General features: G+C 36.9%; 1 protein-coding gene across 15 annotated transcripts in view; it reads left to right on the top strand.

Annotated features, from left to right (window-relative positions):
* NEK11 (NIMA related kinase 11) overlaps positions 1–16,278 on the top strand; it is a 388,343-nt gene that overhangs the window by 134,544 nt on the left and 237,521 nt on the right. For all 15 annotated transcript variants that reach the window (XR_001625257.2, XM_056800246.1, XM_056800248.1 and 12 more), the window contains 3 exons: positions 8,976–9,125; positions 9,230–9,308; positions 10,856–10,941. Coding sequence is in view for 14 of the 15 variants with exons in the window: in XM_056800246.1 (XP_056656224.1) it covers positions 8,976–9,125; positions 9,230–9,308; positions 10,856–10,941 (315 nt within the window). In the remaining variant the exon portion in view is untranslated. The remainder of the gene's footprint in view (positions 1–8,975; positions 9,126–9,229; positions 9,309–10,855; positions 10,942–16,278) is intronic.

The following is a 16,278-nucleotide window of genomic DNA, read 5'->3' as shown; positions in this document are numbered from 1 at the left end:
AAATAGTTTTTTGGTAGTTCAATGAGTATGGCACTAAATAGATAGATAAGTTTGGGTAGGATGGTCATTTTTATTATGTTAGCTCGTCCCACCCATGAGCAATCAATGTTTTTCCAATTGTTTAGATCTAGTTTTAATTGTGTGGAGAGTGTTTTGTAGTTGTGTTCATATAGTTCCTGTGTTTGTCTCGGCAGATAGATTCCTAAGTATTTTATATTGTCTCGGGTTACTTTAAATGGAATTTCTCTTTCTAATTCTTGCTGCTGAGCTGGGTTGGAAATATATAGAAATGTTGATGACTTATGTGGGTTTATTTTGTATCCTGCAACTTTGCTAAAGTTGTTGATTATTTTGATTAGCTTTTTGGTTGATTCCCTGGGATTCTTTAAGTAAATCATCATATCATCCGCAAAGAGTGACAGCTTGGTCTCCTCATTGCCAATTTTAATACCTTCAATTTCTTTTTCTTCTCTAATTGCTACTGCTAGTGTTTCTAGTACAATATTAAATAATAAAGGTGATAATGGGCATCCTTGTTTGACTCCTGATCTTATTGGGAAGGCTTTGAGTTTTTCCCCATTGCAGATGATGTTTGCTGATGGTTTTAGGTATATACTGTTTATTATTTTTAGGAAAGGCCCTTCTATTCCTATACTTTCTAGTGTTTTCAGTAGGTATGGGTGTTGTATTTTGTCAAAGGCTTTTTCTGCATCTATTGAAATAATCATGTGATTTTTGTTGGTTTGCTTGTTTATATGGTCAATTATGTGGATGATTTTCCTAATATTGAACCATCCTTGCATTCCTGGAATGTATCCTACCTGATCGTAGTGGATAACCCTTGTGATGACTTGCTGGAGTCTTTTTGCTAGTATCCTATTTAAGATTTTTGCATCTATATTCATTAGGGAGATTGGCCTATAGTTTTCTTTCTCTGTTTTTAATCTGCCTGGTTTTGGGATCAGTACCATTTTTGTGTCGTAAAAAGAATTTGGTAGAACCCCTTCTTGACTTATTCTGTCAAATAGTTTGTATAGTATTGGGATTAGCTGTTCTTTGAATGTTTGATAGAATTCATTTGTGAATCCGTCTGGACCTGGGAATTTTTTATTAGGGAATTCTTTGATGGCTTGTTCAATTTCTTTTTCTGATATGGGGTTGTTTGGGTAATTTATTTCTTCTTCTTTTAGTCTAGGCAATTTATATTTTTGTAAGTATTCATCCATATCACTTAGATTGCCATATTTTTTGCCATATAATTAACCAGGGTATATTGTAATAGTGTAAATGTGTAATTTGTGTCATCCACAAAATGGTAGTATTTGAAGCCCCAGGAATGGATGAGATGACTAAGAGAGTGTAGAGAGAAAAGAGAATAGGGAAAAAAATATAATCTTGGAAGACAAATATATTAAAGAGGCATAAGGAAGATGAGAAGTCAGTAAATGAGTTTAAGTGTAGTCAAAGTAAACATAATTTAAAATACCCTGCCATTTAGTGGACCCCAATAAAACAATGTAATTTTCTTCCTATTTTTTTAGAAAATACTACAAAGTCTTAGGAGCCAGCCAGATATCATTCTAATATCTATTTAGTAAATATTTCTGTAGTTGTATTATTTCCTTTAAGCCTATAAGACTTTGACAATTTTAAAAATAGCTACTCTGATGAAAATCGTAACCATTTCTAAAAGGGTATTAAAAATCTAAACCTCCTGTTAGAATTTATGATATTTATTACAAAGAATACCAGTTTTTCTAACACAAATCCACAGAATATATACTTGTGGTTTGGTGTTTGTTTTTAATCAAAGTTAGTTTCAATTTCCATTTACTAATAGTTACTTCCAACTGGAGGACCAAAAGCTTTTGAATATAATAAATTATGCCATATGGATCTGCAGCCTTCAGGGTACAAAAGAACATGTAATTCACGTTGCATAAATTAAGAACAATGTACATCAGTAAAAATAGTTTAAAATTCTCATTAAATTTAAAATATATTTCTACAAACTTTGTCAACCCCTGAAGGCTAAAAATATAGTCATTGGCAGCATCTGCTCAAAATTCAGGAGTAGAAAAAACAGCCAACAACATAAATAGGAGAGTTGGATGCTTGGGGAGAAAAGTTAATAGGAGAGCTAAACCTAGACCATATCCCACTATAGCAGTGGATCTGTGCTCTAATCAATTCTGATTTCTCTCCAACAATGCCTCTCCAAGAGTCCATCTTTGCTTGCCTGTCCTATGGAGCTGTCATCCATGAACTTTTGGAAATCCTTCCTAGGGGTCAACCCAGTGACCTGGGAGACTCCTTCATATCCCCTGAACATTGTGTGTCTGTCATCAGAGACCATTTGCTCTTGCTATGTGATTTGACCCATTTTTCCCAATCCTCCATTTCCCTGATGCTATCTTTTATTCTGATTCTACCTTCTAAATTTTTATTTGTAATGTGTTGTACCCTTCTCATGCCCACCATGATATTCTCCATGTTCCTTTTGATGATTTTCAACTTCACTTCTCCTGAGAGTATTAAATTCTATGAAACATTAGAACTTACTCATTTCTTCCCCAAGAAAACCAGAGCCAATCCCTGTTCTCCCATTTCATCCTGGGTGGAAAGAGCAGTTTAGGAGTCTTTGGTATGAATCCAATTGTCTGATTCAGCATTGAACCCTGAGTTTGAACTGGATTTATCTTTGAAAAAAAAAAAGCATATTCTTCTATAAAACCTGAATCTCTGACATTACCCATGTATTGCTGATCAATTATAGTTGAACACATTGTATTCTAACATTGTGGATGAAGTCACTGATCCTTTTAGAAATGAAGGGAGAACAACAAATGCCCATCTTGTCTTTGTTGTTCAATCCTATCTGACTCTTCATGACCCCATTTGGGGTGTTCTTAGCAAAAACACTGAAGTTTCCTTCTGCAGCTCATCTTACAGATGAGAAAAATGAGGCAAACAGGGTAATTGACTTGCCCAGTTTCAGACAGATAACAAGTGTCTAAGTCCAGATTTGAACTTGGGTTTTCCTGACTGTAAGCCTGCTGCTCTATCCATTGTGCCACCTTGGAACTCCCCCCTTATTTTAATAAGTTAGAATTTCCCCATCTTTCCTCTAGCAGAGTCTTGCTTCAGTAATTCCTAGCTCCTGGGAAATCTCTTCCTGAAAAATCACTTGTTTGGCTCTGAAGTCAGAAAAAAAAGAGGTGAAATGTTACCTGGTTTGAATTGTTGCCTTTTAAAAGAAATTATGCTCATATGAATGGGAAGTAGTAGAAAGAGGATAACTTTTTATGAGGCCTCGGTTTATATTACTTTAATTCACTAAAAGAACAGCAGCTGGGTGTCAAACTCAAATGGAAATAGAGGGCCCATAGGAAACCACATGTAAAGATATCTATGTTCTATTGCATTTTTATTTATTTTGATAAATCTCTCCCAATTACATTTATTTATTTGTTTTTAAAAGCCCTCACCTTCCGTCTTGGAATCAATACAGTATATTGGTTCCAAAGCAGAAGAGCGGTAAGGGTTAGGCAATGGGGGTTAAGTGACTTGCCCAGAGTCACACAGCTGGGAAGTGTCTGAGGCCTGATTTGAACCTAGGGCCTCCCGGCTCTAGGCCTGACTCTCAATTCACTGAGCTACCCAGCTGCCTCCCTCCCCAATTACATTTAAATTTGATCTTGCCTTCTGTTTGACACCTCTGATGTAAAGGATAAAGAGCTGCCCTTTAAAATTAGAAAGTTCAGTCCTTCCTTTGCCACCTGCATGTTAGCTCCTTCACCTTGGCTAAGTTACTTCCTCAGTGCCCCAGGCAGTTCTTTTAGACAAAGTAATTACAGATCTCCATTATTAATGGATAAAGAGTTCCCTATATGGATGAAAGATTATGTCCCACAAAAAAAATTCAGAAAAGATATTTTTCAAAATTATTCATAAGCTGGGTTCTAATGTGTGATAAGGACATTCTGGTTTCCTGTGATTAGCCCATCTTCCCCCCCCCCCCAATCTTATATTTCTGTATAATTGAAAATCTGTTACCCTAAAAAAAGAACTGTATTTCCCTGGAGCCCACTGACTTCCTGTCATTATGTACTTCCTGTAGACAGGGTCTACAGGGATATAGAGAGTCCTGCCTCTTTACTTCCTGTTCCTAGCTTGGTGGTGGTAAGGCAGGCATTTGAACTGGCTGATCAGCCATGGACACATGATCTTTATTTTGTATTCTCTTTATTCTTTGATTTCTAATGCTCATTAATAAATCCCTTAAAATATAATATTTTATTATTTGAGATTAATTTGAATTTTTACATTGATGGCAATTTATTTAGAGCAGAGAGGAATTAAAAACAACCAGAGAAATTAAAAGCTGCTCCTTTCTTTACACTGATACCAGCTCAAGAGACCATGTGGGCGGAAACGGAAACTCAAAACTCCATCCATGTAAGGAGACACAGAGACAGGAAAAGGAAAAGGGGATTGCAGGAAATGTAGTCTCTAGGGTTCAAGATTCTAAATCAATACATTTCTCTGATGCCATTCTTTTTACTGCTTCTGTTTTCTAATTTTTTCATTTGTAATGTATTGCATTCTTCTCATGAACACCACGATGTTCTCCTTAGTTCACTGGGTCAACTTCTTTCTCTTGAGACTATAAAATTCCATGAAAAACTAGAACTTACTTATTTCTCCCCCAAGAAATCCAGAGCCAATCACTATTCTCCCATTTGCTACTCTGCTGTTAGCAATAGGATGTGTAGACCAATTCGGGCTTTCAGTGATGATAATGAGTTTGCATTGATCCATCAACTTATATCTTGCAATCCATTGTAAGGATAAAGTATCCACCCAAGGAACTGGGCACTTGTCAGATAGGATTGCAAGGCTCATTAGCTGGACTCTAAGATCAGGGATCTGGAGATGAAAGAGACCATCTAGTCTAACCCTTTCATTTTACAGATGAGGAAACTGAGGCCACATGATGGTAAATTTACTTGCTCAAGGTCATACAAATAAGAAATGACAGAACTAGGGCTTGAATTATTTCTTATTGTTGTTATTTAGTTTTTCAGTTGGATCCAACTCTTCATGACCCTTTTGGATCATGTCATTCTAATGCTATCAATGTTGGATATTTTTTTTGACAAAATTTCTTGAGTGCTTTGCCATTTCCTTCTCCAGTGTATTCAGGCAAATAGTTTTAAGTGACGTCCAAAGTCACACAACTCGGGAGTCTCCAAGGCTGGATTTGAACTTGGGTTTTCTTGAGTTCAGGTCTAGTGGTCTATCCACTGAACCCAGCTGCCTCTAGATTTGAATTTAGGTCCTTTCAATCCATGTTCGATTCTCTTTTCACCATGTCCCAGTACCTGCAGCATCTTTGTGACTAGAGCATCAATTAAAACATTAACTACTTCCATATAGTGAATGTGACTCTTGGAGCCATGATGGATAAATGGAAATTCTAGGAGTGTCTGCCCAGATATTTTAATATTGCAAAGAATATCAGATGGGTCTGAATATAGTCGACACTTTCCCCAAACACATAGGTGGGGACTATCATTTTGCTCTTGGCAAGATAAGAACAATTTGAGACAAAGAACTAGAGACCCTGAACAATGACTGAAACATCATTATTTGAATGGAAAGAAATGTAAAAGCAGCAACAACAGCAAACAAACCCAAACCCAGACACCTTTCATAGTAAACAATCTTATGCAGTAATTTTTATGTAATTAATTTTCAGTGCTTCTTCTTTTATAACAGCTCTCATAGTAAGAGTATGACTTAAAGGAATGGTCTATATTTGAACCGATGCTATATATTTGTTCTTTGTGGTTAAGAGTTTATTTTTTCCTCCAGTCATAGCAATATTTTCTTAGTGACATTTAATCATTATATTTTTAAAAATCATAGCAAGAAAAATTATTGCTCTCTTTGGCCAATTTCTTTATACATCACATTTTTGGTATGCCAGAATTTCTTTAACATCAATTGTTTGAAATCAATTCAATAGCAATTCATATAAAGTGCCCTCACTAGCCTACTATTCATAACTCTGACAATTTGTACCATGAAGACTGTTTATCTTTGCCATCTGCCTCTAGTACTCTATGCTTTTCTCCCCCACGATAATGTCACAGTATTTTCTTTGTTTATAAAAATTTCACAGTCATTTCTGTGACAGCATTTTTAAATGCAAGAGCAAACATTCATTCTCATTACTTTAAGACATAAACTTGTTCTTTTTATCCTTTTAGTAATCAGTCTTGCCTGGGACATTTTCACAAACAAATCCCAAATTTATACTTTGTGAAGCAGGACAGGGATTACTGTACCTTGCCTTTCTCATTGTAATTTGAATTGCTTACCACCAAGGAGGTGGTAAGACCTACACTGTGGTCTTGAGGTCTGAACAACTAGGATTTCCAGAGATGTCACAGAGGATACATATAGATTGCACTTTCCCTCTGAATTATGCTTTTCCTATAAAGATAGAAAACCTAATTATTCAGTCACCATGGCAAAGGAGTCTATGACTGACTTGATCTTAAATGCTGTTTTTTTCTAGCAAATCCTAGACTTTTATTGGTCTCCAACGCCACCATATATCCTTCTGAAACTGGGTATCCTCACTTACTTCAGTTTGTAGAAGGAAGTCCCCCCGCCCCTTGCTGAAAACAACATACTTTTCCTCCTCTTAAAAAACAAAACAAAACTCTTGTCTGTCTTGGAATCAATACTATATATTGGTTTCAAAGCAGAAGAGCATCAAGGGCTAGACAATAGGGGTTAAGTGGCTTGTCCAGAGTCACCCAGCTAGGAAATAGCTAAGGTCAGATCTGAACCCAGAATCTCCCATCTCCATGTTGGGGCTCTCTATTCCCTTAGCATGTCTCACCTCCTCTTTTTTTCTTAAAATTTTCTTCTCATATAATTTAAATGAATTCACTACAAAGCATAATGGAAACCAATCAGTTGATTAAAAGTAGGAAAAGATGTTCAGGTCTTTATAATCAATTCCAGTATTCTGTGTATTCATTTTTTTGGTCAATTCCAGTATTCACACCCTGAAAATGAGACTAGAGATCTAGGTTTTTCACTTTCCTTCTCTTGGGCTTACCCCTCACTTTTTAATCTAGACTCCAATCAGTCCACTAGATGTGTTCTCAATCTCAAGCCAGTCTACTTGGTATTTTTTTTGAATGTTCTGATTTATATATATTGACTCTCCCAGTTAGAATGGAAACTCCTTGAGGGCAAAGGCTGTTTTTGTTTTCTCATTGTGTCCTCAGCATCTGGCTTGACAAAGACAATGCTGGTTGATTGATAGATTGACTGGGGAAGCTGTAGGAATCTCATTTTTTCTGTAATTTTCTTTCCCAGTGGAATAAGCCCCCAGTATGGGGCTTGCTACCAGACTAATTTCATCATCTTCTTTTGTCTTCCCTCATGTGTGGTCCTCTCCTCAGGCTCCTGATTCTGGCTTTCAGTGTACCTCATTTATTGGTAGGGTTTGGGCTAGTAAATGTTTAATAACCAGTTATCCAAAGGGAAAAAAAAAACAATATAATGACACATTTTAAAGTTGAATCTTCATCATTAACGTTTTCTTCATCACTCAAATCTAGACCAATCAACAAAACAATAAAGCAAGCCCTGTTTTGTTGATTTCCAAGTTAGAAATCCTCACGCTAAAAATTTCACAATGGGCTCTCAGGAAACAATTTGAAGCAACTCCAACACACCACAGAGTAGGGCTATGACAATAGGTATGCCCTCATTTCAACTATCAACCTATGACTTTCTTTAGTATTTTTTGTTTCTCTTGTTCTAATTCTCCTCCTACTCTCTGACCCAAGATGAATGGACCATGTTCAAATTGGCCCTCAGACACTTCCCAACTGTGTGACCCTGGGCAAGTCACTTAAGCCCCAATGCCCAGCCCTTACCACTCTTCTGCTTTGGAAGTGATACTTAGTATTGGTTCTAAGACAGAAATTAAAGGTTTCAAAAAAGAAAGAGTATCTCAAGACTTGTGGGCGTATTGATATTCTCACCACCTCCTTCATGGGGTTGTTCTAAGGATCAAATAGCTAAATGTAAAGAGCTTATAAAAGCTTATAAAAGATAAAGGGCTAGTGATTTAGTATTGTTATTTTGACTATTATTACTGTGATAAATACCCAGAGCAGTAAATATGTTTTTCTGTTCTGTTTTCCTTGAGGACAGGGGAAGAAGAGATAATTGGTTTTATGTATGTTCTAAGTACTGGCTTTATTATTGCAACCTACAATATTATAATGATTAATGTTGGTCAAATCTCTTTAAGAAGATTTTCTTGTAGCACAGACTTGCTCTCTTTCAGGATTGCTTCCAAGTAGTTTTGGACCAATCCAAGATTTGAGTATTCTGTCACAAACAGCACTTTTCTTACAGGATGGTAGAACTATGACTTCATCAGTGTGGGGATCTCTAAATGAGAAAATTCCCTTCGCCAAGGCAGATAAACACTTCTTTAATTTGCAGTTTTAACAAATGGCCTGGTAGCACTGACAAATTGAACAACTGTCCAGAGACACTTAGTATATACCAAGAGGAGAACCAGAACCTTGATTTTCCCGACTCCAAAGCCATTCCTTTACTCATTATGCCCAGGTGCATCTCTTATGAACATTAGAACATTCAGTGCCCATGCAAGTAGCAATCTACTTGTAGAAAGGATGTGGCACATGTATAAACTAGATCAAATTGCTTACAGTCTTGGGGTAGGGAGAAAGAATTTTGAACTCAACATTTTAAAAAAATGAATATTTTTGGAGAAAATGTTATTATTATTTTTAAATTTTTATTTGTTTATTTAAAAGTATTTTTCCATTTTTTTGATTCATGTTCTTTCCATCCCCAGGAAAAATATTATTAAAAATAAAAAAATGAAATCTTTGCTTTTGTTCACCTAGGTCACTGGCATGCATTTTGTATGAACTCTGCTGCTTGAATCATGCTTTTACTGGTCACAATTTCTTGTCCATTGTTTTAAAAATTGTTGAAGGTGAAACACCTTCTCTTCCTCCAAGATATCCACAGGAACTGAATGTCATCATGCAAAGGTAGGTGAAACCCAGATTTTCTTTGCTGCCAAGATTTTGGCTTCTCATTCATTTATAGTTTCAGTGCTTTGAAAAAAAAATGTTTTTCTTTTTAAACATTCTAGCATGTTGAACAAGAGTCCTTCACTGAGACCGTCAGCAATAGAAATTTTAAAAATCCCTTACCTTGATGAACAACTAAAGGTATTTATGTGAAAAAAAATAGAGAAGAACCCTCATTAGCCTTTAAATAAGTCATGTGCCTTGAAGAGATGCTTTGGGAACAAGATACAGGAGGAGTCAGTGGGAATAGGAGAAATGAGATTAAAAAGTAGAGACAGGTTTTCTTGGACAGCATAGCTTCTGTGTGAGAGAGGATCCCTGGTACCCCTACATGAAGGAAGTCAAGGTTTAGATTTTGCACACAAGTCAAAAAGTCTTCCTGGATGGCATGAGTTTAGTGTTATTACCAAAACAGTCAGTGAATATACGTCTAGAAAGACAAGAGCAAATGGGGACTAGTGCTGAAATCTAGCATTTTCCTAGACCATCCTTGAGGGAGGGTCTGGGTCTTTTTTTATCTTTGTATTTCCACCTTCTAGTATAGTACCTTGCATGTAGTTCTCTCAAGGTGCCAGATAAGTGCTTATGATTTAAATGTAATATTTTTATTTTTAAATCCTTACCTTCTGTCTTAAATTTAGTACTGTATATTGGCTGGTTCCAAGGCAGAAGAGCAATAAGGACTGGGCAATGGGCATTAAGTGGCTTGTTCAGGGTCACATAGCTGGGGGAGCATCTAAGGCTACATTTGAACCCAGGACTTCCCATCCCCAAGCCTGGCTCTCTATCCATTGAGATACTTAGCTGCCCTTAATTTAAATGTAATCTTGCCTTCTTATTATAGACCTTAGTGATCCTTCCAATAAATTAGGTGAATTTATTTTGTTTTATTTTTTAAAAACTTACCTTCTGTCTTTAGATTGATATGAGTATAGGTTGCAAGGTGGTAAAGGCTAGGCAATTGGGGTTAAGTGACTTGCCCAGGATCAGTCACAAAGCTAGGATGTATCTGAGACTAAATTGGAACTGATTCCAGGCTTGGTACTCTATCTATTGAGTCATCTAACTGCCTCATGAATTTATTTTTAGAATGTAGCTCCTTGAGGGCAGGAACTGTTTTTTTCCCTTTTTATTGTACCTCAAGAGTTTAGGACATTGTCTCTCACAGAGAGAGAAGTACTTCATAAATGCCTGTTAGTTGGTTTCTTTTGTTTTCCTATAGGTAGCGCATGGTAAATGAAGAGCTGGATTTTCTATGGGGAAAAGGAAGCTCTTTAGGAGTTATTTGGTTGTTAATTTTTTGGTTAGAGTCTATGTGGCTGGGCAGCATATTGGACCCAAGTGGACGTTTGCGAGACTATTTTTCTTTCAAAAACTATGATTGCACTCCCATCTCATCAACAAAATGGTGCCCATGTGCTTTGATGAAATGAAAAATTTAAGGGTGAGGTTAGCAGCTATTGTCTTATTAGACTATATTGGCTAAGACACACCTCTTCATTAAAGAAGGAGGAAAAAATGAAGTCACCACATTCCCAGGCTTTTGCTTTGGTTAATGATGTTTTGTTAGTCTGTGGATGGTTTGGGGGTTGGAGGTGAAGTAGAAGAAAATGTCATATGACAATCTTGTGCCCTTTTGTCCCTTCAGAAAGATCATTAACTTTGTCAGCACTGCTGTTCTTTTCTAGCTCATGATGTGTAAATATTCCAACATGACTCTGGAAGACAAGAACTTGAACTGTCAGAAGGAATCAGCTCATCTCATTAATGCTGTGTGAGTAAATTGGTTTTTTGGTTTAAAAAAAAAAGCAGCAATTTGGGCTGGAAGATTGTTAAATACATTTATCTTTAGAAGTCTATGAATGCTCAACTTGTGGTAGGAGGGATCCTGGAGTCCATGTGCCAAGGAACAGGGATGGTTTGGTGACTCTGTGTCCCAAAGCCCTTTTCATCAGTGGAAGCAAATGGCGGTCATATAAACTAAAACCAGTATACAGCCCACCCATCTGCATGGTGTCATGGCTGTTCTCTTATATGTAGACTGAGAAATTAATGCCCAAAGCATTTAGTGATATTTTCACTGATGTGCCTTCCATACAGTGAACACAAATGACTTTCATTTGTTATTTGCTTAATGTAAAATTGACAAATTGTTATCTGTAAGGCTCCTTTTAAAAAATCCCTATGAAAATTGATGGAACATCTTTAAAAAAAATCTTTTTCCCCCAAGATACACATACTCTAAAATATGAACTGGAGAATGGGTGCTTTTAAAAGTCTTTAAATTTGACTTGTTTTAGATTTTCACCATATATCATCCCAGATTTCTGATTTATTGAGGGAAGGATTGGTCTTGTGGTTTCATAAATCTAATTTATTTTCCATATGATAGATGGCACTTCCAATGCTTAAAGACATTTAAAGACAACTCTTCCATCCTCTATATCTCCACCCAAGTTTATCCTTCTTCAGCTTAACTAGTTCTAGTTCCTTTAACCTATCCTTATTTATCATGATCTAGAGGCCTATCACATCACATCTCATTTGCCCTCCTGCAGATCAAAGAGTCCTAGAATGTCAGCGAAAGGGACAACTAGGGCAGCCTATCCCTGAAAGAGTTCCCTCTATAACATAATGGACTTCCTAAGACCTGGCTCTCAGAACCTAAAACAATACTCCACTTTTGGTCTGTCCAAAGAAGAGTAAAATCACCCCATTTCCTCCTACAGCACCCTTCTTAATGCACCCTAAGTACATATTCACTTTCTTGACCATGTCTGGTGGCTCATTTTGAGCATGCTATTCACTAAAACCTGCAAATCATTTTTATATTGGCCATTATTTATTTATACTTTCCCCATCTTAGACTTATAATGTTGGGTTTTAAACTTGAGTATAAGATTTTACATCCTAATTAAATTTCAATTTATTATATTTAGTCCCAAATCATAGTGTGCCCAGATTTTTTTGGCTTCCAACTCCAAATTCCGACATGGTAGCTATCCCCTATGGTTTTGTGCTAGCATCAGATTTGATTAGCATGTCATCTATGGCTTTATCCAAACTCTGCCCTGTTCTATTTACATATTTTGAGTAATCATCACAAATATGAGTTTAATATTGGTAAAGCACTTTGCATTGTGCTTGCCACACAGTAGGCACTTAATAAATGTTCATTTCTTTTCCCTTCGTCTACTGATACTGGTATTCCATCCATCCATGAATGAGAACAGAAAGAGGGATCAGAACGAATTCACTCTTCTCATTTTGCAAATGAGAAAACTGAAGCCCATGTCACTATCTGAATCCCTCCTTTAAAATTTTTTTAATTTTTAATTTAATTTAATGAGATATTTAATATATTATATCTGATATATACATATTTAATAATAAAATATTTATTTTATTTAATGAGAAAATTTAGAAATCTTCTTCCCCCCCCCCAACCTTAACAGCTATAATATTTACTATGGCATCACCGACTATTAGAACTAGAAGGAATGTTGGTGATCATTGAACTTCCTTATACAGAGGAAAACATGTTAGGTGACTTGATTGAGATCACACAGTGAATATTTGGAAACAAAACTTGGCATGTTACTACTAGGGCTCCTTACTCTTAGTCAGGTCTCTTTGCATGCTAGCATGTTTGCCAAGGATGCTCTTATCTAAATGAGGAAATACCATGACCTTGTGAGCTTATGTCTACTGAGGGCCATTCAGCTTTGGCTTTGAAGAGACTTCTTAGGGGACAGCTACACAGGCTTCTACCTTAAAGCCCATTTTTCTCAGTTGTCATCCCCAGGAACTCAGTGACTAATTCAGTCAAAGTCTTCCCTATAAATACAATAACTCTGCTCACATAGTAGCAATTTCTTTAGCATTTATAACACCACCATAGTGGGAAAGATTTAGACAGTATTATATTGAGGGGAGAGTGTTTGATTTATGGCCATTTGACTATGAAGATTGTTTTTTGTATAAAGCATTTAAATGTAATATACAATATGAAATCAAACCAAACCAAAACATTTCTATATGAGGCAGGGATTGAGTAAGACAGGAAAGAGAAAAATCTTGAAATCAAGCTAGGTTTCTACAGTCAGAAGCAGAGGAAAAAAAGAACCGATTCTGTTGCTTTATTGAAAATGGGAGTATTTTTTGGCCTGAATTTTCTAAGTAATTGAGTCATTTTCAGTTCTTTGGATTCAGTGCCTTTGTATAAACTGGAAGTGAAGCTATCCAGTCTTTAAAATGATTAGTGTATAGGGACCAGAGTTCAATATTGGGCCTCCCAATGATTCCACCCAATGTGACACTGGCTCTGACTTTCCTGTCCTCACTTATACTAGCTATAGTTCTGGATTTTTCTTCCTTTACCCACCTGAGGGAATATTTTAGGAATTTTCCAGAAATAAATCTATTTGACTGTATCCATAGTTTTGCAGGAACAGATTAGTGTAAAGAAACCAAATCCAAAAGTAGTTCCCAAATCTCATTTTCCTCTACCAAACCTTCTATCAGATCTCTGAAGACCTATATGGATTTTCTTTTCTCTGTAGGGCCCATGATATTATAATTGTTGAGTACTAAGGGAAAGCAACCTAAGACTCTAATTTTCATTTCTAGCTTCCAGGTTGGTTCCCACATAGTGGTGTATGTGTGAATTTGGGGCACCAAACAGAGTTTTTCAGTTTCCCTATAGCATCACATTGTCCACATGAATGTTGTCCCCAAACACCATGAGCTATTTTTCCTTTTCCTTTAATGTCCTGACCTTTGGTCTCCCCTTCTGCTAAGATAGGATTCTTATATCTTGAGGGGTTGTATTGGGACACATCTGAGGCTGGCCAGGAGAGAATATCCAATAGAAATTTAAGAGTTTATATTCAGATGAAAGTCAGTCTAGGCAGCCTAAGGTCTACCCTGAAGAAAACCATAATGGACCAAAGGTCCCAAGGAGTATTTGAGTTCTAGAGCCTGGGTTCAATCTAGGACTAATAAGACTATGTATCCTTAGACAAAGCCAATTTTCTGTGTAGACACATAATATGAGGGCTCTCTGCCCCCAAATGTCTTCCCCACAGGCCTAGTTAATTTGAAGCCTGAAGTTATTTGATGATTAGAGACTATTTGTGTCCTGAAACCCTCTGTCAGTCTGCTGAAGATCATGGGTCCCTTCTCAGAATATTATTTGTAAATGCATAAAATACACAAGGTTACATAGGAAATTAGTTCTATGGAAATATAGCTATTAAACTTAAATAGACCCCAGGCTAAGATCCCCTTGATTCTAGGTCTAGAAGTGATGGAGACCTTCCAAGGCCATGAAATCTAGTCCTGGATCATCAAATCCTCCCTGGTATTGTCCTGTCTTTGGCATCCTCTAGAACAATCTCTGCTCATATATTTAGAGCTGGAATGGACTAGAGAGATCTAGTTCAACCCCCTTATTTTACAGATGAAAAAACTGAGGTCTAGAGAGGTCATACATATAGCAAGGGACAGAGACAGGATATGAACCCAGGTTTTCAATCTCTAAATCCAATTCTTGCTCTCCTCCCACCTCCAACTCACAAATCTGGGAAATCAATTCTCCTTCATATTTTTAAGCCTAGTTTTCCCTGAGTTGTCATGATACTTGCCTTCCTTTGTCAATTGAAAAAGGGAGATGCTGATCAATCCTATAATGGCTTAAAAGGCAGAACCTCGGTGGCCAAGACAGGTATTGAGGGAAAAGAAGATCTCTGAAAAGTCTTGATATAAAACTTGTGTAAATCACCTTAAATAGAGTTATAAAGAGAAAGATTGGTTTTATTGGCATCTGGTATGGTGGTATAAAGGGTCGTATGTACCCTTTCTCTATCTACTCTTTGAACAATCATCCTTCTCTTTTATTAATTTTTTTTTTTAAACTAGGTTTATTCTTTTTTTTTTTTTAAACCCTTACCTTCCGTCTTGGAGTCAATACTGTGTATTGACTCCAAGGCAGAAGAGTGGTAAGGGCTAGGCAATGGGGGTCAAGTGACTTGCCCAGGGTCACACACCTGGGAAGTGTCTGAGGCCAAATTTGAACCTAGGACCTCCCGTCTCTAGGCCTGACTCTCAATCCACTCAGCTACCTAGCTGCCCCCAAACTAGGTTTATTCTTAAATAATAGAGATATCCCTAATTACATGTTTTTCTCTGGCATTTCAAATGGTTTCCCAAGATCATTCATGACAGTTCTAGTATTGTAGTTTCTCTTTTACCCAGACAGGAAAACCAGTAACTATCCTATTTCTAAAATACTTCATGAATTCTCATGGACATGAAAGGTGTCAGGGTCATAAAATTGGGACTAAGTCTGGGGAACAGCTGGATAGGCAGTTAATAAACAACAATAGTCAAGAATCCAATTGTTTGCTATATTCTACCATATGGAAATATTTATTTTAGGGAGCTACTGTTGTTACATGGTACTGTGGACTTGGAGTCAGGAGAGCCTGGGTTCAAATTCTTTCTCAGGTACTTATTAGTTTTGTGGCCCGGGGCAATCATTTAGCTTCTTGTCTCCTATTCTGTAAACTGAGTGGGTTGGACCTCAATGGTCTCTAATACCCCTTCTAGCTCTAAATTGCTGATTTTGTGATCAAAGATAAGAGCAGGTAGGTGACTCCATAGTTCACAGAGTATCAGGCTTAGAGTCATGAAAACTCATCTTCGTGAGTTCAAATCCAGCCTCAGACACTTATGTGGCCCTGGGCAACTCACTTAAGCCCTTTTGTCTCATTTCCTCATCTATAAAATGAGCCAGAAAAGGAAATAGCAAACCATTCCAATATCTCTTCTAAGAAAATCCCAAATGGGATCATGAAGAGTTGAACATCAATGGAAAAAAAATGATCAAAGATCTTACCTTGAGTGGATTCATTCAGTCACACAATTTTGTGCGTTGCTAATCATTGATTGTAGTTCCCCCGAAAAGCCTTGTGGAAATGCTATGCCCTATGTAACAGCAAAGCAACAACATAAAATTATATTTTATAACCCCCCCAAAAAGATTCAGGATTATTTCTCTAAATTGCCCAGTTCATATAGACTTCTGCCTGGGTACCCCCAAGAAAGACAC

The sequence above is a fragment of the Monodelphis domestica genome, chromosome 5 (genome assembly GCF_027887165.1).
Source record: "Monodelphis domestica isolate mMonDom1 chromosome 5, mMonDom1.pri, whole genome shotgun sequence".
NCBI classification, from domain to species: domain Eukaryota; kingdom Metazoa; phylum Chordata; class Mammalia; order Didelphimorphia; family Didelphidae; genus Monodelphis; species Monodelphis domestica.
The sequence above is the reverse complement of the archived record's forward strand: the minus strand, read 5'-3'. Positions and strand labels throughout refer to the sequence as shown.